Genomic DNA, 22,125 nt, shown 5'->3' on the forward strand with positions numbered 1-22,125 from the left:
TGTTCAAGGGCTGATATGTATTAGTTCACAATTGCAAAGTGACCTTGCTTCAATCAGTGCAAGCTCTCTATAGGGAGAATTCCCAAATGCCTCAGATTATTATAAAGATGCTAGCAGGATATTTGCCCAGGGAGATGGAGTCTCTAACAGGGACTTTCCTAAAGCCATAAAGCGTCAACTGAATCGCCTTAAGCGTCTTAAGCAAAAGTCTCTGTCACAAGCAGCTTGAAACCTGACACATCAGTATAACTTGTCTAGATCTATCTAACCTACACAGACAGTTCAGAGTCAGACTGAAATCTGAAAGTTGGAGATTGTAAATGGACAGATGTTGTCCTAACAAGGATGTATCTAAGCTAAGCAGTCTGTGTGTAAGCAGAGCAATTCTAATGACTGAAGAAAACAGTTACGCAAAGAGGCTGAGACTGAGGCAGATCTGTCTTAAGGAGAAAGCAGCTGAGATAAAATAGCCAAGAGCCTGAAAGATAGTTGTGTGTGCTAAACAACCACTGTGGTTATGTTACTTTACTGATTGAAGAAAAAGAAGCAAAAAAAAAACGAAAACACATTTTTCTGAGTGAACTTCATCATTAGTTGAATGTGTAGAAGATGCATTAGGCAAAAGTTGAGAGCCTTTTGCTTGCAATCTGCTGATCCTCACCGAGAAGTAAATTGTTATTAATTGTGCATATTGCTAGTACCTTTAGGCACATTTTGTCTTTTTTAGTGCCATCACCTTAAGTGATAGTGTACCATTTTACAGGAATATTGCAAGTTGGAATTAAATTTGTTAACTGTAAGTCTGCACTATCATGCCCTGAAAAACAGACTTTGCTAAAATTACGGACAGAAAACTGTTCTGAAGTCAAACATGTGCCCATAAAAAAAACAACCAGTTTGGTGACCACTATCGGCCAAGTGTAAATGTCATTGCATGTGACTGCAGCTCCAGAAAGCAGTTCTTAGTGCCATAGGAATGCTACCCACAGGCAGGAGGGGAATGTTGCAAAAATCAGGATGCAATATTCTAATCAACTTCATGCAAACAAAGAGGTTTTGCTTAACATTACATTTGGAACAAGCCTATAATAAAGAAAGGCCTAAGATTTTTTTTTTTAATTTTACTGCATGTTAGAAAAATAAACAGACCACAAAAAGCTATGCAGCAGAGAAGTCTTTTGGATTTTGTTTATCCTGGAGTGTGACAAAAACTTTCACTTTGGTGTAATCTGCATGGTTGTCAGTAGTATAGTAGGGCAAGTAGTCTTGTTTCTTCCTATTGTTTTTGCTAATTGTTTTACTTTGCCAGAGAAAGCATTGTGAAACCAAGTCAATTGCTGCATTCATTTTGTTTCACATTTCATTCTCTGGCACAATTCTCTGGCTTACATGTCAGTATAAACTCTGCGGGGTCTACACATAGGCTGCTGTTCAATAGACACGAGTGATGCCGCTACTACAATTCCTGACATTACTTGCGTCTTTAAAATGAGGGGCCACGCATAGGCAGAGAGATAGCTTGTCTATAGACGTGAGTGATGCCGGGAATTGTAGTAGAGGCATCACTTGTGTCTATAGAACAGCAAATTAATATGAATTCTTAAGAATTCTTTTTGGGGACCAATAAAAAAGACATTGCGGGCCAGAGATGGACACCACTACTCTACATGCTTAGTAATATAAATGTTCCCTTGGTCTTAAATAAGGCATTTTCCTCTATGAAAGAGATGCTGGAATACATGTGTGAACTATTAAATGTTCTGTCACTACATACAGGGTATTTAAAGCTGTAGTAGACAAATAAGATGGAAACATTTGATACACTGGGAACCATTTACTAAAACAAGTTTAGGTAGTTCACTTAGCAAAATGCAATATTATTCAGCAATGGATAAATCCTCCAGCTAAGTGAATGAGATGAAGCTCTGCTGATTTCAGCCTTCAGTCATAAAAATAATTGGATATTAGCCATGTTACCAGCCTAAACACCTTTAGTAAAATGTGTGATAATGATGATAAAATATGACAACCCATGCAAAATGCCAGGGCTGAGTAATAACGAGAAAGAAGCAGAACTCCTGTCTAAAGCCCAGGAAGAGGTTTGGGAGTGAGTGTTGGAATAGTAATCCATATATATATATATATATATATATATATATATATATATATATATATATATATAGATTTCTCTAGTTAGAAACTATAAACATACATGGTAGAAAGTTTTTTCTATATATCTTTTCTTTTTCTGAAAAATTGTACTTTTTTTGTTCAAATCAAATGATCTAATACATTTGTAATCATTTATTATTAAAAAAGGAAAAGGTTACGTAGCCTAAACCACATTTTATGGCCCACTGAAATGCAACAGTTAAACATCATGCTTTGTTAAAATGATCTGATAAATTGTAGCCAAGCTCTGTAAGAGACTGACTTTAAAACATGGCAGTAAGAACTATTTAACCTTCAAGGACACAACCCAGCTGATAATTTTTTCTTCCTAGCACCTAATAAAACTGTTTCTTGCAGAATTGCGGAAAAGTTAAGTACAGTCCTGTCTTATTATAAGGTTTCCTGTTACAAGGCTATATGGTTTACACACATGTTATGTTTCAATATAAAGGGGGGAAAACGTCCTCTGCATAACACAGTCTTTGTTGCAATGCTCTATACATTTCCCTCATGGCAAAGTGTGTAATGAAAGTAAAAGAATCCAGAAAGCTAGCTAGTCTCTTTCCTGTCCTTTGTACCTTCTTGGTTTTCTACTTCCTCTTGTTTTTACTTCCCATTCTGACCCTTTAAGCTAAGGTTCCTATTCCATCCAAGTACAACGGACTATTATATGATGTAAAAAGACAGCTTCTTGCTGCACTGGGGACGGGCGGACAACTTGGACAACAATGAGCTCAAGAAGCAAAGATCTTAAGTTTCACAAGTGTCAATGGAAAACACCTACTTGTGACATATGTGGCCCCAAATTCCTCCATTTCAATTTTTTTTCCTGTCAGGTAGCAACTGAGCTTTGCTTTCTGTTTAATCTTGAAAGGAAATATCTCTTGGCAACACATTAATAATATTTACCATCACACCTATTGGTACTTCCTCTGTAATTATTTTAATCATGGTTGTGATGTTCTGAGTTATTATGAACATTTAGCAATTTGCAGAAATAAAAAATAACAAAAAAACTTTTTCTATAAATAATATATGCTAATTGAACCTGGCTTTTTCATGTGCCCAAACAACCCTGTTTAAATATTGTTTCTCTGGGTACATGTTTTATCTGAATGACAAGCCTTTAAAGGACAAGTATGACAAAAATCTACCTCTGCTGGAACAAATCTTAACAGCAAATATTTACATTCTGTTTTCATTTATTTCTGTCAAGTAACCCTTCTTTATATATAATAATAAACAGCGACTGCAGCAGACCCCATTACAAGGGTGGGGAATTATCATTACCCGCCTGTCCTCATATTTATTTCACTGAAATACTTTTAACTTATGGCACCATAACCCAACAAGGCATACAACATTAAAGAAGTTAGCATTAGTGACAATATGGGCTGTGAGACCCAAATGAAAATGAATGAAAAAAACTTCATAAACTTGTTAAAAGTACTATAAGGATATACCACATAAGAAGGTAGCAATCGTTTTATGAACTGTGGGACTTTAGGATCAAGTTTTACTCTTTACTTTTTTTTTTATTTTTTGCGATAGATGAAATCTTTTTTAAAAATAAAAAAGGGGCGATGGGGGTGGGTGTTAACATAGTGCTGTGAACAAGTGTTCTCAGAAAGTTCCCGCCACTTCTTAAATTCACGGGCACCCAAAAACCTGTAGGGATGACCAGACAGGGGACTGTGCTTCTTAACCCATGAACAGTGCACAGGAGATCAGAGAGTATTTGCTGTCTTCTGAGCTAACATTTTGGGCACAGGCCACAAGAGTAAAGCACAGGTTCCCACTTCCCTGAGACAGAGCCAGTCCTTCTACCAGAACTGGTAGAAGGTTAAATCCACAGGATGCAGAGAGGCAGTTAACTTGTGTCACTGAAAATGATCCGTATAGGAGTTTCTCAGCATCACTCCAGGACCTTAATTCCAGGGAGCTGGAAGGCATCATGGAGTCACAAGGCACATGTATGAGGCTAGCAGATTCTTATCTCTCTTTTGTGAATTCCCTTGGTACAGTATGTGGCAAGGTCAATCCTGCTCCATTTTCTCACAGGTACCTCAACATGCGGTCATCTCCGGGGCATTGCCTACTATATCTGAAATGAAGGCCTTGTTTAGAAGGCATTAATCAAGCAGCCCTCCTTCAGTTGAAACAGGACATTGACTGGCCTGAGGCTGAGTGTTTCACAACTGGAAAGGGATAGAGACCTTTAAAACCAACAGCTGGTCTTCTGACAGTTATCAATGGATGCTTTAAAAAGGGTCACAAAGGATAAATATTTGTCTGTGGTATCCCTGAAGGATTCTGGAGAGGACTCCCTGTACGATTCAGCAGTATTTATTATTACACAGTATTTATATAGCGCCATCATATTACGCATCGCTGTACATAGTCCATATTCATGTCACTAACTGTCCCTCAAAGGAGCTCACAATCTAATGTCCCTATCATAGTCATTTGTCATTCATGTAGTCTAAGGTCAATTGTTAGGGAGAAGCCAATTAACCTAACTGCATGTTTTTGGGATGTGGGAGGAAACCCACGCAGACACGGGGAGAACCTGCAAACTCCATGCAGATAATGTCCTGGCTGGGGATCGAACCTGGGACCTAGCGCTGCAAAGGCCGGAGTGCTAACCCCTGAGCCATGTATTTTTAACCAGTTGTATGTAATGAATATCACAGAATTCACCACCTCAACAATCCTTAAATAAAAATAGGCTCAAGATGTATACACTTAAATATCAAAGAGTAGATTTAAATTTTTGCCTAGGGTTCATTATGGTTTGATATACAATGTTCACAACCACTTTCGTTTGAGATGGGGTTGCCCTTCTCCTGGGTTGGTTTTAATTTCATGCATAAGGGTTGACTACAGCTTGATGTTCAGAGCTCCCCATCACCCTCTTGTTTGAGGCTGAGTTGCCTTTGTCGAAAGCAGTCCAGGAGACAACCTGGAAATATTTGAGTCAGGGGAGAACTGCATCTTGCTTAGAGTTGTAGATTATGTTTTGCCATATACTGGAGTTCAGAGTGTCTGTTTTCTCCTGCCTATGGTGTGTTTTCACCATCATCCTCCATGCTCTGATAGTACTAACCTCCATGCTCTAATAGTTGGCTCCTTAAGCTTTAATCATGTTTCCATTTAACTCTCTGAGTATGTGGCAAGTCGTCTGACTCACATAGTGGACATTCATATCCCCCATATAGGAATTCATCCATTTCAGTGGTTGTGATGCAGGAAACTTTACAAAGATGTTTTCTCAACAGTCTACTACCCTTCATTTTTCCACCATCCGTTCTGCTTTCCTATATCTTAATGTACCTTTTTTGCCGTTTCTTTCCATTTATTTCTCCTTTTTTTCCTGCTTTTTACTGGGCTATTTCTTCCTCACCTTTACAAATTTAAATTTGTATTACAAAGAAGGGGAAAACATTCTAAAAGTGTTAAAAGATGAGAAGACTGCAATCTGTTTAAGGTATGTGCATTAGGTGTGCCCATACTTTTAGAATCGCCTAATTCGTAATGAGCGGATGGGTTTTGGCAGCATAGGTATTCATTTGCATTCTGAGATTCCACTTTTCTAGTGTGCGTAGAAAAAATGTATTGCATTGAGGGGTGTGATTCTTTAATGGGAAATGGCTTAGCTCCCTTGGAATATTGTTCACCTGCTTTCCCATAAGTCTCATATTATGTTGTTAACATTCTTTCTGTTATGTTTTAAACCTGTTTCTGAAAGGCAGGGATCCCAAATTGTCTAGAGGTTATCAAAGACTGTAGTCAGTATAGAAGGGTTTGCATATTGTGAATTTACTATTTGTATCAATCTGACTAGTAGGTGTAGATTTTGGGGGTATGATGCTTGTTTTTCTCTTATAGAATTCCTTGGTCTTTTTGATGTATATCTTATTAGCTCTTGTCAACCTTATCTCTTTTTCCTTCTCAAAAAGGGGAATGTTAACAAAAAAAAAAAAAACTCATATGGCTTCTTTAACCTGTTGAAAAAAATACTTGCAACCTTGTACAATATTGCACATACACTGCTACCACCCATGCAACTGAAAGACAAGAAGATGGATTTCTGTCATTACTCAACCTATGGACTGTTGGAGTATAATCTCAAGGAATAGGGAGAAGTTCACTTCCATTTTGAGATAATAGGTTTCCATTAATAAAAGGAATTAAATCCAATCAAAGGACCACGGGGAGTAAGGCAGGTGATGAAAGAACTAGAAGATGATGGATGTCCTGCCAGGAAGTGAGGTGTGCTAGAGCTTGCTAAGGAAGCTAAATAACACCAACCAATTGTTTTTTAGTACAAGAGAGGAACCTGTACAACTTCAACTTTAGTAGGTAATTTAGGCTATAAATACTGTCTTTGGTTAGGTTTTCTTGGGAGATCAGTCATGGAAATAAACAGCAAGCCAAAAAGAAATAAAATATATATATATATATATATATATATATATATATATATATATATATATATATATATATATATATATATATATATATATATATATATATAGTTTTTTAAGTGACAATTCACTAATGTTGTTATAACATGACTGCTTTGTGTTGCACGATAAACAAACAAATAAACTAACGATAAACAAACAGTAAGCACATATCTGATAGGTGTTAAGCATTGACTCTTTGAGTGTTCTATTCATATTGCATAGCCAGTTTAGACCTATCAAAGTAACTTACTTGGCAAAAAAAACTAAATTTAGCTCAACTAATGTAAATGGTTATATTCAGCATTTATCGAATTAAAGCTGCAGAGCCACCTAGTGGTTTTAAAAGAAATTACCACAAATAATAAAATTGATTATTGCCACAAAGACACATTACTGACCATTCTATTACATGACATGCCCCGTGTAGTGCATTTTAGGTTATACTTTCAATAGACACAAGGCAGGGCAATGTATATACCCTAATTTCTAAAAATTATAAAATCTTTAAAATGTCTTGTTCATGTATTCTCTATTATAAATTGTTAGCCTTCTGTCTATATCTCCCAATTTCTTTATCTATCCCAATGGCTTCCAGTGAAGATGATATATAGCTGTACTTATTTGCACAGTACGTCTCTTGCATGGGAAGAATGTCACCCTTAAGCTGCGTACACACTTCCAATTTTTGTCGTTGGAAAGGATATTTCACGATCCTTTCCAACAACAAGGGAGTGCACGATGCATGAACGGTGCTGTACATACAGCACCGTTCATGCTCTATGGAGAGGGGAGGGGGAGAGCGACGGAGCGGCACCCTGCTGCGCGCTCTCCCCTTCCCTTTCATTAGGATCGGCTGTCGTCCATCGTCCGTGGATCCGGCAGGTCGGTCGTCCGGACGATGGACGACACCAACTGTACACACGCCAGATTTTCGCCCGATAATTGGCCGATGCCGATTATCGGGCGATAAAAATCTGACGTGTGTACGTAGCTTTACAGATAGCCAAAAAGATCACTGGTGTCACTTAAAATGACCTCAGAGGCACAAATTTCTCATTGCTCAAGGAACCCTTTGTAACCTCAGGTTGAGAAACACTGGTCTAGAAATTTGCACCCGGTCAATTTGGATTACGAGGATTGTACCAGAACATAATAGGGTTAAGCATTAGGATAACGTCGTCCATAAAATAAAATCATCCTTTTTCTTCTCACAGATATATTTATGCGACGGTGCTTGCAAATGATGCAGAATTTTCTGCTGACAAATTTATACATCCCACGGTGCGACTCAATGCCAATATCTCTGCAATAAAACCCAGCAGGGATTATCACTTTTATTCAAACAATTCCAATTTATGATGAATTTTCATGTGGCTGTTTAAGTATGAGTGGATTTATATCCTGTCATTCTGTTTTTCTCATCTTAGAATTCCTCCATTTTTAATAAGATGTTTTTTTTTATTCTCTTTGTTATTTTGGCTCAGAGACAATGCTGTAGAGAGCAGACAATAACAGCTGAGACTACACGTTAAATCAATTGTTTTACTCAATCAGTTACACATCCCACAGACAGAATCTGTAGAATTTGGTATTAATTAGTCAAGGTGAATATCCCTGATTACAAGTCCCAAGAACGACCCACATGTACAAAGTTCTGGAAAGCTGTAACAAAGTATATCCTGAAAAACGAACAGACTCAAAACTCAGGTATGATACATAAGAAAGATTGTCTTTGGCAGCAATAAGGTGTCAGATATAATTATCTATATGCTCAGTTTACTGGAAAAGGTCCTGGAAAAGAAGTTGCTGCTTGTCCTTTTTGTTTAATAGATGAGGCTTTTCTGCTACAATTTTCATTGCTTTGGCTCGTTTTCATTATTATCACTGTCTCCATTCACATTAGGCAGCACTTTAAAAAGTCTAAAGTCTCTAAGTGTCCTTCAAATGGACTCACAAACTAATGTCCCTACATTGGTCATATGTCAATAATACAGTCTATGATCAATTTGGGGGGGGGAGCTAATTAACATAACGACATGGTATTTTTTTTGGAATATGGGAGGAAACCCGGAGTACCCAGAGGTAACCCATGCAAACACGGGGAGAACCTGCAAACTCCATGCAGATAGTGATCCGGCTGGGATTCGAACTTGGGACCTAGCGCTGCAAAGGCCAGAGTGCTATCCTCAAAGCCACCATACTGCCCATCGTATTAATATAGATTAAAGCATTATCAATGTAAAAATAGGACACTAATGGGTTAACGTGTGAAAATTGCGCAATTATGAGGGACACTAGGGAAAAGGTTAAAACATTTATACCAGTGGTCAATTTGTTACGCAAGCTGCCATGGGGGCCACTATGGGGCCACATTTAAGATCACAACAAACCCAAATTCAATGGCATACAAAAGAAAGCTTAAAAATTCATAAAACTGGCAGTAAACATAAAAACTGGGAGCAAACATAAACATACATGCTAAATTTACCCTGAAATACAGGAGTTTGATGCTATGCTACAAGAGATTGTTGGGGGTGTTTACCAAGTTACAAGAGACCCGTTCCAATACATGGGACCATACCATGTTACAATAGTCTACATTAAGATTTAAGCAACTTTTCCAAACTTCTGATATGATACAAGGGACTATTCAAGGCCACTTCTAAAGTAAAGTGGCTGCCAATTTACACAAGGTTGCTAGCGAGTGCTGCCAGGTTACAAGAAGCTATTACAGACTGTCGTCAGGTTAGAGACTGCTAGAGATTGTTGACAAGTTACAAAACTTAGACAGAGATTGCTGCTAAATTACAGGATCCTGATAGGCTGTTTTATCATAAATAATATGGGCAAAACATGATTCTTTAATGATTCCTGCATAAAGCAAGCCCTGGGTCCCAACCTGGCCCACAATAGTACTTACTATATCACAACCCAGACCACTGCAGGGCTAAAGTCTTAGCCATTAGTGTATTGTAGTTATGGTTAAAAAAAATGTAAAATTTATAGTGCTGTCAGCTTCTGTGACTGAGTTTAATGATGCTAGAAGTGCTTTAGAAAGTTCCGGCTAACTTTCCTGCTAAGGTCAACACATTAAGTGTTAAAGTGATTTAACCATAGAACAAGTCCCAGTTTACCTAAATGTACATGAAGATGTATGAGCTATTAGATTTATTACAAGAAACTGTAACCATTAGCCTTAGTAACAGTCCCCTTGGAGAAAAGATTGGAATCATAGCCAAAACTGGGTTATTTTTGCACTATTTCAGGATAGTTTATTGTACTATTAGAAACATTTCCACAGAATGACAAAGTGTTTCCCTACAAATCCAATTTATTGATCATGAAACTGCCAATAATGGTTAACGTCCAAATGTACTCTAGGAGGACCAGATATATCCGATGTATAAATGAGTTCCGAAACAGCTGGCAGGAAACATATTATGGGGACATCTGTCTCTGCATTCTAACAATAGAACTGGGGTTTGTTTATATGGTGAACTAAAACACCTTGATCACATGTACTGTAAGGATCATTGGGTATTGCTCATTGTGCGTGTGAAGCCAAATATTCCCTGATAAAGCTCATGAATGTGACATTGGACCAGCGTCTCCCAACCAAGGCTTCGTTGACCCCTAGAGTTCCTTTAGCAACTTGTGCCTATTGTTCAGTATAAGTGACACCAATCTTTATTCTGGCTATCTGTAATGGTGGCATTTTTCCTACTGGCCAGCATTGTATGAGGCACTCTTCCCACTGATCACCAGGCTCATATACTGTGAGCTGTGGATATAGTAATAATAGCAAGTGGTTCCCTGAAGAACCGAAAGCTATTTCAAGGGATGCCCGTGTTAAATATGCATTAATTATGCCTGCATATCTAATGAAAGGGCCAGTCTTACATCTTTAACCGCCATCCATCAACATAAAACATATTCAAAGCCATGATCTTTTAGGCGAAATAAATGGACTTTCCAAGACCTATTTAAAGGATTCCAGACTGCTTTCCCAGCAATCTTGCCAGGTCATTAATGTTGATACTGTGAACACTGCTGTTCGAAAGCAACCATCAAATATACACAAACCCACAAACGTGTGTATGGAACTGAAACAATCTTCTGTTTTTTCTAACACATTCTAGGTTCTAATGAACTATATAAAAAAACTAGCCTTCAAATATTGTTTACCTACATGATGTGACAGTTATCCTTGAAATATATAAACAGAAATAAATTCCTACAAGCATTCTTGTAAATTGATGTTTTTCTATATTTTAGAGTAAATCAATTGTTCTACCCTGACAAGTTAAACCTGTGCAGAACTTTTTTACTATTTGTTCAAACAATACCTTTCACTCCTCCAAATGACCCGTGAGTCATATTGCAAGCTGTTCGCTGAAGATTATGTTCATACATTAATTTAATCTGATACTGATTGCCGTGCTCCACATTCCCCAATGTACCTGAAAAAGAATGAATAGAACCAATTTATGTGAAGAAAAAAAAAGAAGCAAATTTGGCCATAATTTGCTAAAAACAACATTCATGTGATGGGGATTGTGTGATTCACACAGAGCATTTTTTTTACATGTTTAAAAAAAAAAACACAACTGTAAAAATTGCTTTAGAGCCACCAATCAGATTCAGTTCTGCATTGGGAAATGACAGCTACAATGTGAATTTAAGTCATTTTAGACACTTGAAATAAGATTCTATTTATTGCCATGTTTTCAGACTCACTTAAACTACTCAATTAGATTAAAAAAAGGCCACAGTTCACAGATCTCAAATGCAAGTGAATGCACATAGAAGTTACCACTCTCTTCCCACTTTTCAAAAAGCACACATCACACTAAATGCTATGACCAAGAATAGATGGTAACAATGAATCGTGCTGGTCCACCCACAATCACATATAATAAATATAGTGTATTTTTTTTTTAGGCACTTTTGAGTTTACTTTACTTTTAACTACTAAACAGAAGATGCTTTCTGAGATCCCATTTATTACAACAATCCAATAATATATCTAAACATTTTCACTCCCTGTTAAAATTTAAATGTTTTTTAGATAACTACCTGAGACAGAATATACACATAATTTTCTTGGATGTAATACAGCAAGATGCAGAAGTTCTGTACCCCTAAAAGAGAAAATGAATAGATATTAACAAAATGCTATCTGGCACGTGGTAAGAAAGGCAAACATTACAAAACAAATAAAGATATCCAGTTTTGATCAAAACACAAAATTGTAAAAAAAAAAAAAAAAAAAAAAAAAAGAAGCTGCATGATGTGTCCTTAACAATAATAATAATAATAATGTCTATGGTAAAAATCCAAACCTGTAAAAAATCCGATACACCAGATGATATTATTCATAAACCTTTCTGTTATATATGGCATTGAAGTGTGTGTGCTATATTAGTTTGGAATAAACAAAACAAAAAAAAACAGAAAATCTTGCAAAAGTATAACGTCCTGTGCTCTTTGCCTCTGCTGACTGCTATCATTTAGCCTTGTTCTCCTCTCAACTCTTCTCCTAGGAGAACGGGGCAGGGTCCTCTCCTCCTGTATCACTTTCTGTATTCGTCTGTCATCTGCAACCCCTATTTAATGTACAGCGCTGCGTAATATGTTGACGCTATATAAATCCTGTTTATTAATATTATTATTATGTCTGTCTGAGAACTACAGAAAATCTCTCTATGTGACAGAGAACAGGAGGGGGCATCCTAAAACAGTTACTTTCATAGGGTGACAATCCTTTATCTACACAGATATGTCCTAGGACAGCAAGTGTGTTACAAGCAGATTTGCTAGGAGAAAGTGAAGCTACGTACACACATCAAATTTGTTTCGCCAGATAATCAGCTTTGGGCAGATATCGGGCGAGAAATTTGCGTGTGTACAGCCTGCGTCGTTCATCGTCCGTGGATCCGTCCTGGCGATCCTAATGCAAGGGAAGGGGGAGAGCGCGCAGCAGGGTGCCGCTCCGTCGCTCTCCCCCCCTCCATACAGCAGAACGGTGCTGTATGTACAGCACTCGTTCATGCATCGTGCGGTTCTTATCGTTGGAAAGGATCATGAAAGATCCTTTCCAAGGACAAGAATTGCACGTGTGTATGCGGCTTAAAAGGACCAAAATGCCTGAAAAACACCACATTGAAGGATTGGTGCGTAGCAATATATCACATTTTTGTTGTTAAGTTTAGATACATTGCAAGGGGTCTCGTTATAAAGCAGTAAATCTGACATTCAGCAAACATTCTCTCGTGGTGAATCAATCACTGCCATTGAAAACACACGGACCTGGATGATTTTACAATGGAGAATATTTGCCGAATGTCAGGTTCACTTTTTTTTTACATAGACCCCATAGTGTAACCTATTATCCTACAGTTCTAGCATTTTTTAGACCAGCGAAGGCTTACAAGGGCTGTCGACAGTTGTCCTTGTTTATTAAAGTATTTTACAAAGGAGTTGCCAAACTCTTGCTTAATCAAATATAAAGGATTGATGTTGAGGCCTACCAGTTGTAGTGGCTCTAAGAATTTAGCTGTAGACAAACCTTCACAAATTAAATGTAAATGAATTAATGACACTGAAAAGCAAACTATTTAGTGTGTGTCAGTGCAATATGAAAAGAGATTTCATTTAATTATAGTAGATGGATTTTACAAATAAATTGCATAAGGGTAGGTGGTTTGGAGTTCAGTATAGGCTGTTTTTTTGTTTGTCTGTTTTTTTAACTAACTCTGCTTTTTAATTTGTTGTGAAAAGGTTCAGGTGAATGTTTCTAAGTTTCAAACTGAACTGTACTTTTTTGTTAGCTAAATGATTTTATGGTGAAGTCTATGACAAATAATATAATAAAACGAATGCATTTATTATTGAATGATTGTGCTGTTAAACACTATGGATAGATACATTGTACATCAAAAAATTGATGGATGTAAAAAATTGTGATAGTTATTATTATTGCAGAAAAATGAATATCATTCTGAATGTAACTCTTGTTGAGTGAAAAACATAGGGGATATGTTGTTTAATTACACTGTAATATTGTGTTTTGTAAATACTCATTTTGTTTGTTCATATTGATTGATGGTTAAAGATTTTAATGGTATAAATACAGAGATGTTGTCATTTTAATTGTGGACATTTACCTAAATAATTGCCTAATACATGTGAAAATTATAAAAATATAAAATACACTATGATATGTCTAAGCCTGTCTGCCTGCTTATTTCCTCAAATCCAGACCTGTCTAGAAAAATCTCAAGCATCTCTGCAAAGCATGAAAATTATTTTACATAGTGAAGCACATTGCACAGCAGATTGCTATAACACATATGCAAAATCTCTTTTCAAATGTTTACACGATCATAATAACATTGAACTAGTAATTATTCATTTTAGAATTAGTAGTTGGAAATGGCAGCCTTTAAGCAATGCAATAAACATTACTGGTATACAGGATGGTCCCATTCAGACTATCTTTTTCTTTAGCATTAAAGCATTCCTCTCATCTGAAATTTGACTGAATAGTGATCTACACTTGTTCTACAGAAATACAGAGTTAATCCCTGAAAACCACCAGCTAATATGATCCTCTCTGTGTTCATTAAAAGAGAATGAAAACATCCAGCCCTGCTAAGATGGATAGTGCGGAGTACTCCAATAGGTTGGTGTTTGTCAGGGAGCGCTTCCTGTTGTATTTCCAGAGAACAGCTAGCCGCTACCAAAAGCTGTGTACTGTCTAAAGCAGTAGAAATCCGAGTATAGAAAGCTACCAATATCTCCCGTCACCCCGCTTTTCCACTTGCTCAACAAAAAAATAGGCATTCCCAATCAGTATACTTTGAATAAAATTTTGTCAGATTCAATGTCATCATTTAATAATTTTTGCACTGGGTTAAGCATAGGCATACTGGCATACTTAAGCAAAAATAAGAAAGCCCCATTTAACCAAACAACCTTACAGTATGCAGACTACATCATGGCACTTGGCACTCATATTTTTTTTATTATAAATGCAGATATAAGACAACCTTCTGGCTCACGACCAGGTTTTAATACTTTAAATGCCAGGTAATATTTATCTTGACATCAATGTTATTTATTGCATTTACAAACAAGTAATAAATCCTAACGTAAGAACTGCTTAGCATTGATATCAGACAAACTTGAAAAATTAATCAATCTCAGCGCAGACATCATGTCCCTACTACGTCCAATTTCCATGAACATTGTGTGATTAATTATTCTCATTGTAAAAGGCGGTATGCAAGCTAAAATAAGATGTTCTGCAAAGAAGGAATGTATAATGTGACTATTTCTCATATTTAGTAAATCAATGTTTAACTAAAACCAGCACTTTGATCTTATATGATGCTTCTGTATATTCTAGTACTAGACAGCCACACAGTATTGGAGTCTCAGTACTGTTACTCCAACCACGAGTGTCAGTAATTGATGCAATTTTAAATTTAGAAATGTCTGAGCATCTGAAAAGGCCAGGAATGTATTATAATGCTGCTATCTGAAAACGTATGTATTCTAAGCAGAGTGGATCTCCAAACTAAAAGGGAAGGAAAAAATGTAATGATGGCCAACACTGGTTTTTAGGTGCACAACCAGAAAAATGATCAATATCTTCCATATATTGATTTAGTAGTGGTTACTAAAACACTCCAAAATGGCAGCTGTTGGTATTACAGACGGTACCAAGTACTAAACCCTATGTGATTAATGTTCAGGAAACAATAACCCTTAATGTTTAGGAAAGATCACATTTATTACAATTAATTTAGAAGCTTCATGAAGCCATGTGCACAATTGCTGTATTTTTAGGCAAATATTTTGAGTGGACATTTGTTAAAAAGCCAGCTCTGCATGCTCATCAGAAACCATTGAGTCAGCAAGGGTCAACCATCCCTGTGGAAACATCTTGTTGAGTCATTGTACATCTGCTTAAAAATCCTGTTAAACATTCTGAAAAGCAAAATTATTAAATTACTGGCAGAATAAGGTTTTCTAAACCAGAACCAATACACTGACTTTGCCACAGTATTTATAATAAGACAGTTTTATAAAGTGAAATTAAAGATACAAAATGTTACTAGGTATTTTTCTTTCACAGAAACCACTGACAATGAAACTCCTTGCAATCTCAGTTTTTATTAATGTATGCTCTATGTTCATTCCCAGAACCTGTAAGAGAAGGGTACTGGGTGTTAAGCCAATGTACCCATATTTAAGTAAATACATCATCAGTGACTGACTTACAGCAAACCAGGAAGAAGATCGGAAAAATATGTCAGTGGCTGTGGATGGATTGTGAACAGATTGCCAGCCCCAAATTACCAGAGGAGAATATGTGTGGTGCAATGTGAGCTCCAGAGACCTGAGACAGATTTGGCTCTTTAGTAAATAAATACGCATTTTGTAGTTTAAAGTGCATGTGTAATTGTAGGAAACCATATACCGTTGCACTGTTTTTTAATGATTTGTTTGGCTGATTTAGCTGACTCCATCCCTAGATAAAAACTTGTAATATATACAACGCTGTAAGGAAAAGTAGTAACACTAACTTGTCCTGCCACCCATTACACCATTTTTTCTCTGTTGCACAGCATTCCACACTTCTATAAAGGTCAGACGACTAGTACCCCTCTGCATATTGTAGTTGCATCCTCTGGCCCCTATGTTACTACAGAACACAGTATTAAGGTAGGGGTCAGCGGATGGAACAAAAGCCCATAGTGGATGTCCAGGCATATAACATTTTCCAAAGTCTAGGGGACGCAGAAGATTTTTCAGCCACTGGGTTCTTATGGAGAAAAGGAATCAGCGAAAGAGGTGGTAGGACACGTAAGTTTTGTTTTCCCTACTGGCTGGCCTATTTTCAATTTTTTAAACTAGTAACAGTGTGTTATTAAATAAAACCTACTCTGTGCCCCTGGAAGCCAAAGCAATGTGGTCAAGTTATTGGTGCCTTCCCAGCAGTATATACTTACTTTGATTTACTTCAATGGACACTCAATTCTGCCACCGCAAGTGCCAAATATATCCAGTACTTCTGGGTATGGAGCAGCATGTGACTTACCCCCCCTCCTCCCATTTGACAGCACTTGTGCTTGGAATTTGGCTCAGGGCAAATTTTCTCAGCCCTGTGTAAGCTACAAATTAAACAACTTTTCCTTACACTCAGAAGCTAAACTAAGCTTCTTTCTTAAACACCCAGAAGCTAAACCAATCAACCTGTACTTTACCCATGAAATCTAGCAACTCCTGAGGAACATGCTTTAGACTTAATGGGTAAAGTACAGGTTTTGTTTCAGGACCAAACTACATGAATAATAATAGGATCATGATAGCAATGCACATAAAAGAGCTAAGAAGAGCTAACAGATTTTAAGAACTGTTTTCAATGACCAATATAAAAATTGTAATACGGTATTACTACAAATTAATAGCTGAAAAACAGGTAATTCTAAGCAAGATGTTAAACTGCTAAGAAGCACTACATTAAAATCTCCCACTTAAAGCTCTAAAAATAATGCCCATAACTAAGTAGTTAATTCAAAAACATTTGCACAGAGTTGCACTATATTCAATTTTAGAAACAATTATTCCATGCTCTCAAATGCCAATTCTCTAGCTTGCTCTTGATGCTAGGCAGTTAGAAGCATAGGATTATGGCAGATTAGTTTGATAACAGCAAATAGCTGCTGAATGCAGATCATTGGTTAACATATGTACTTACGAAACAAACTTTCCCACTTCTACTTGGAGTACGGGATCCCGTAACTGAACCTCGAACAACAAATCTTCTGCCTGATTGGCATCACCAGCTTTCAGAGGATGGGGAGAGAATATGCGGAGGTATCCACTGTAACTACCAACAATTATCTTGTCTACGGAAACAAAAATATTTATTTTGTATTTGCTACTTGCTGCAGTAGGAATGTGTTATCAGTGCAGGAGGAAACAGGTAAATAATAATTTCTAAACACTGTTTGTGGGCAGCACAGAGGCCTTTGCAGCGCTAGGTCCCAGGTTCGAATCTCAGCCAGGTCACTATCTGAATGGAGTTTGCAGGTTTTCTCCAGGTACTCCCACATTCCAAAAACATGCAGATAGATGAATTGGCTTCACCCAAAATTCACCTAAGACTTTATTAAAGACAAATGACAAATGACTGAGGTAGGGACATTAGATTGTGAGCACCTTTAAAGGACAGATAGTGACATGACTATGGACTTTGTTAAGCGCTGCGTAATATGCTGGCACTGCAACAACTGCACTTTCAGTGCTGCTTCCAACATTTTAAAAATATACAGTAAGAATACCATTATGGAAAATATAGGATTCCTTCATGTGCCTGCAGCCTCCCAAACCTAACTGTCATGGCCAAATGCTAGGCCATCCTGATTTCAACTTTTGGGTAATATTGGCATTTGCTACTAAGCCCTGTTTCTATGCATTCCTAATGGCCCACCGTGCAGCCTAACTCAGAAGGCAAAAAGAAATGGGTGGCTAAAAGTTCGGTAAAAAGAATTGCACTATTGTAAAAACACATAAAATGTGTACTGTAATATGTACAAAATGAGTACTACAAGGATAAAAGCAAAGAACAATATCATCAATTGTGCTGAATATTGTGCCATTATTTTGTACAATGTATAAAGAACAGTTCTGCATACTTTAACAAAAGCTCTGTAAATGGGTTGGGTTGGCACATAACAAAAATCTATTCTTTTAAATTCAGACTTAAGTGTTCCATATGTGTTCTAAAGTAGAGTGGGATTCTTAAAGAGAACCAGCTGATTACCCCCTCCCATGTCTGCCTGAAGACAGCACAGAGCAGCTCTATCTAAAGTAAATCTTCCTTTGGCTACAGGTTACAAGTCTATTCTCTGGGTATACACCACATCCTTATATCACATGCAAAATAAAAAAAAATTTGATTATCGGATAAAAGATTGTAGGATCACATGCCATTCATTTTAAAAGAACAGTTTACAAAATCCAGATGTGTTTACCTTGTCCTGAACCACTGTTGTCAACATCAGCCACCGACAGACATCCCTGGTCAAACTCTTCATTTTCTCCCAGTGATGCCGACCACCAATCCCGAGCTTTAAACAGAGACATGTCTGCACGCTTCAGAAAGTAAAGATACAAAGCACAAAAGGCAAATAAGATGTCAAAAAGAATATATCTGAATTAAAGGAATTACAGATTTCACACTGAAAATATTGTCTAAATGTATCTCAATTTGAAACCTTTTAAACCTGGTTTATAACAAAATATTGTCTAAAGGTGCGTACACACTTCCAATTTTTATCGTTCCAATCGAACGACGAACGATCGATTGGGCAAAAAATCGTTCGTAAAAAAGTAACCAACGACGCCGACGAACGAGGAAACTCGTTGTAAACGAACGACCGGACCGGCGGATCGGATTGGACGACGATCGTTGAACATCGTTCGTGTGTACGATCGTTCGTTGATCGTCCATGGGCTGAGCATGCGTAATGAACGAACGTTCGTTCACTTTCCTGTCGTGCACATAGTTCCTCTATCCTCAAACGATCGTATCTATTGTGTGTACAATATCTACGAACGATCGTGTCGTTATCTCTATGTGCAGGATCGGCGCTATACGATCGTTCGTAGATATCGTGCAGGATCGTTCGTCATTCGTTTTCCAACGATAATAATTGGAAGTGTGTACGTAGCTTTAGTGTTCCCCCAATGTCTTTTATCAATCAGCTGCTTGGACATTGTCCCTGTTGCATGATCACAATTGTTTGAAAAAAAGTTTAATTCTGCTCTAATGTGTACTAGGTTTGTCAGCTTTCTATTTGTACTAATTTTACTGCAATTGAGGATTTATGCCATGTTTGCTGGATGTGCCAAACTGAACACCTGCACAGTCACTGTATGAAGGATAAGCAGATAAGAATATCTCCATAATAATATAAAAGCAAATGTCCTTGTTTGATTTCCTAAAAAGACTGCAAGTATAGAAAGATACCTGATGTCATGCCAGAAATCCAGTGTGCTCACATCTTCCTAACTGAGCTGACAATGCCTGCATTCAAAAAAGTGGTGTTGCCAGTCCTTCTTACCTGGTGACACCTTCCTCCTCTCTATGTCTATAATATAAAGAGTCGAAGGTTCTATAATCCAGAGAATTTAGTGCTGATGTTGGAGTTTCAGCACAGGCAGATTTCATTTCAAATAGGCAATGAGGAGCTCATTGTTTATTTGCAGGGTTGCTAGGAATATTGCTGTACATGCATCATTTTAGAGACAAAACAGAGTCATTTGCATGTATTGCAGTACTGAATATGTTATTTTTAATTTTGCTCAGACATTAAATGTAAGACTCTTATCTGATGTTACACCTTGTTAGGCTTTGGACACCCACATCTGACCTTCTAAGTATTGTCAGAGACCCAGATAGAAGAAACTGTGAAATCATTTGACTCAGCAGCCAATTCTGGAGTATAAAGGATAAAGGGGATGGAATATCAAGAAGGATAAGCGATAATTAAAAAGATGAAAACATTAGACATGGCTCTGGTTTATTTATGGCCTTTCTGATCCAATCATAGAGTTGTGTATTATTCATAAACCAGTAACAGTAGCACTAGCTGTCATTAGGTTATACACAGCATTACTGAGAGTGGGAAACAAATGGTTAAAGCAAGTCAAGAATGTCCTTGTATGTAAGGGAGAGATCTGAATCCTCTGACTAGTAACATAACAATAATCTGCTTAAGGCTTCTCAACATATCAGCCATTGGTGAAATCCTCTTTACAATAGTTGCCTTCTGCTGACATAGCGGGAAGAGACCAGTAAGGAAGATGGCACTATTAATCACTTAAGACACAACACTTCACAACCCTATATGATACCAATTTACATTGTTATTTAAAGGAACAAAAGAATAATAATGATAAGTAATAAATATGAGCAATGCCAGGCTTGAATCTTCAAATTAAAACAACATTTATCACATAATGAATCTGACACACCAAGTAAAATCATTACTTGTGATAATATTAATTGTAGATTTATAAGAGGAAAAAGCTTAAGGCATTGTTGTATGCAATGTATCTTTCCTAATGTTAACAAATAATTCATATACTTGTATGTGACATCAAAGGGGAAAATGTAAGAATTTAAGCAAAACTTTAGTTTTTCAAGGTCTTAACAGTGGTCCTGTCATGTGACAAAAGCAATGCCAAACTGTAATTCTGGGGTCTGTACTGTCAAAGTTTTTTATTTTTCTTAATATTGCAGCTCAGGAAGCAGCTTGACTTGCCTCAGCGATTTGTTATTCCTAGGACTTAGGAACATTAAGAATGATGTCAGCGAAAAAAAAGAACCAGGAGATCAAAGAGCTGGACAGGATCTAGGGGTGGCTGGAAACACCCAATGTAGAGCAAGAGCAGGTCAAATGTCTGAAGACAAGGATCATACATGTGGGGATCATACAACGCATATCCAAAGAAACCATGGAGGATCCTTATGTAAAGAGATTTATTGCAGCTGCTATACAAAGTTCTGACATTACCCTAAAGGAACACATTGCCTCACCACGAGACTTCCACCCTCATCCTTTAACACGTTTAAAATGTGCTTAATCATAGAGAAAACATGAACGTGGCTTCATCAGAGGGTGGTTTATGGGCAACAGGGTCCTGAGGGGGCAATTCCTGCCAGATGTGTGCACAACTGCCATGTCCAATGGATCGAATGGAGGTCAACTGTAAGATAAATGCACCTGTCAAAGTATGATCTAGGCAGAGTCTCAAACTGATACTATCAACACAAGCCAAAGCCTGCCAACACAGGCCTTACAGCACAACTAAATGGCACATTCAACCAGTGGGTGCTTGTTACAGGGTGCAAGTATACAAAGCATACCTTCACATGATGACACACTTACCTCACAGTGCCCTATTCCAGCAATGACAGGTCCAACAACCAGCTGCTGGTCTGTAAAGCTCCCCTTTCTCCATCACCAGCAGTTGGGCTGCAACACAACTTTTCAACTATTGGTCAGCCGGTGATGATATATTTTCATGGTCCCAATACATTAACGGCATGCTGAGAATAGGCCAGGACTGTTACCTTATTGCACTTAAATCCTAGGTTCAAAACGTACCCAGGACACCATCTGCATGGTGATGTAAATTAAATGTATTTGGATGGATTTTACCAGTAACATTATAAAGAATAAAAAGCACCTAGGAGCCTGTACCATGTATGAGCCACTGTTTTAGAGGAACTTACCACTGCTAATGAGAATGAAGCAGAAATAGCAGATATTCTGTTGACTTGATTATCAGAGGGAAAAGGTCTACAAGGACCAGTAACAACCCATCATTGTGTTCTCAATACGTATCCAGATATTTCTAAAAAATTCAAAATGAGATAATTATTACACAATTAGATGTATAC

At 37.4% G+C, this 22,125-nt stretch overlaps 1 protein-coding gene across 5 annotated transcripts in view; it reads right to left on the reverse strand.

Annotated features, from left to right (window-relative positions):
• BBS9 (Bardet-Biedl syndrome 9) overlaps nt 1–22,125 on the reverse strand; it is a 165,561-nt gene that overhangs the window by 141,470 nt on the left and 1,966 nt on the right. For all 5 annotated transcript variants that reach the window (XM_072412228.1, XM_072412230.1, XM_072412225.1 and 2 more), the window contains exons 2-6: nt 21,958–22,079; nt 18,689–18,809; nt 17,410–17,560; nt 11,718–11,782; nt 10,988–11,101 (exon numbers count right to left, since the gene is read on the reverse strand). In XM_072412228.1, the coding sequence (XP_072268329.1) occupies nt 10,988–11,101; nt 11,718–11,782; nt 17,410–17,560; nt 18,689–18,800 (442 nt within the window). In that variant the 5' untranslated portion in view covers nt 18,801–18,809; nt 21,958–22,079. The remainder of the gene's footprint in view (nt 1–10,987; nt 11,102–11,717; nt 11,783–17,409; nt 17,561–18,688; nt 18,810–21,957; nt 22,080–22,125) is intronic.

Source organism: Pyxicephalus adspersus, chromosome 5 (genome assembly GCF_032062135.1).
Source record: "Pyxicephalus adspersus chromosome 5, UCB_Pads_2.0, whole genome shotgun sequence".
Classification (NCBI taxonomy): domain Eukaryota; kingdom Metazoa; phylum Chordata; class Amphibia; order Anura; family Pyxicephalidae; genus Pyxicephalus; species Pyxicephalus adspersus.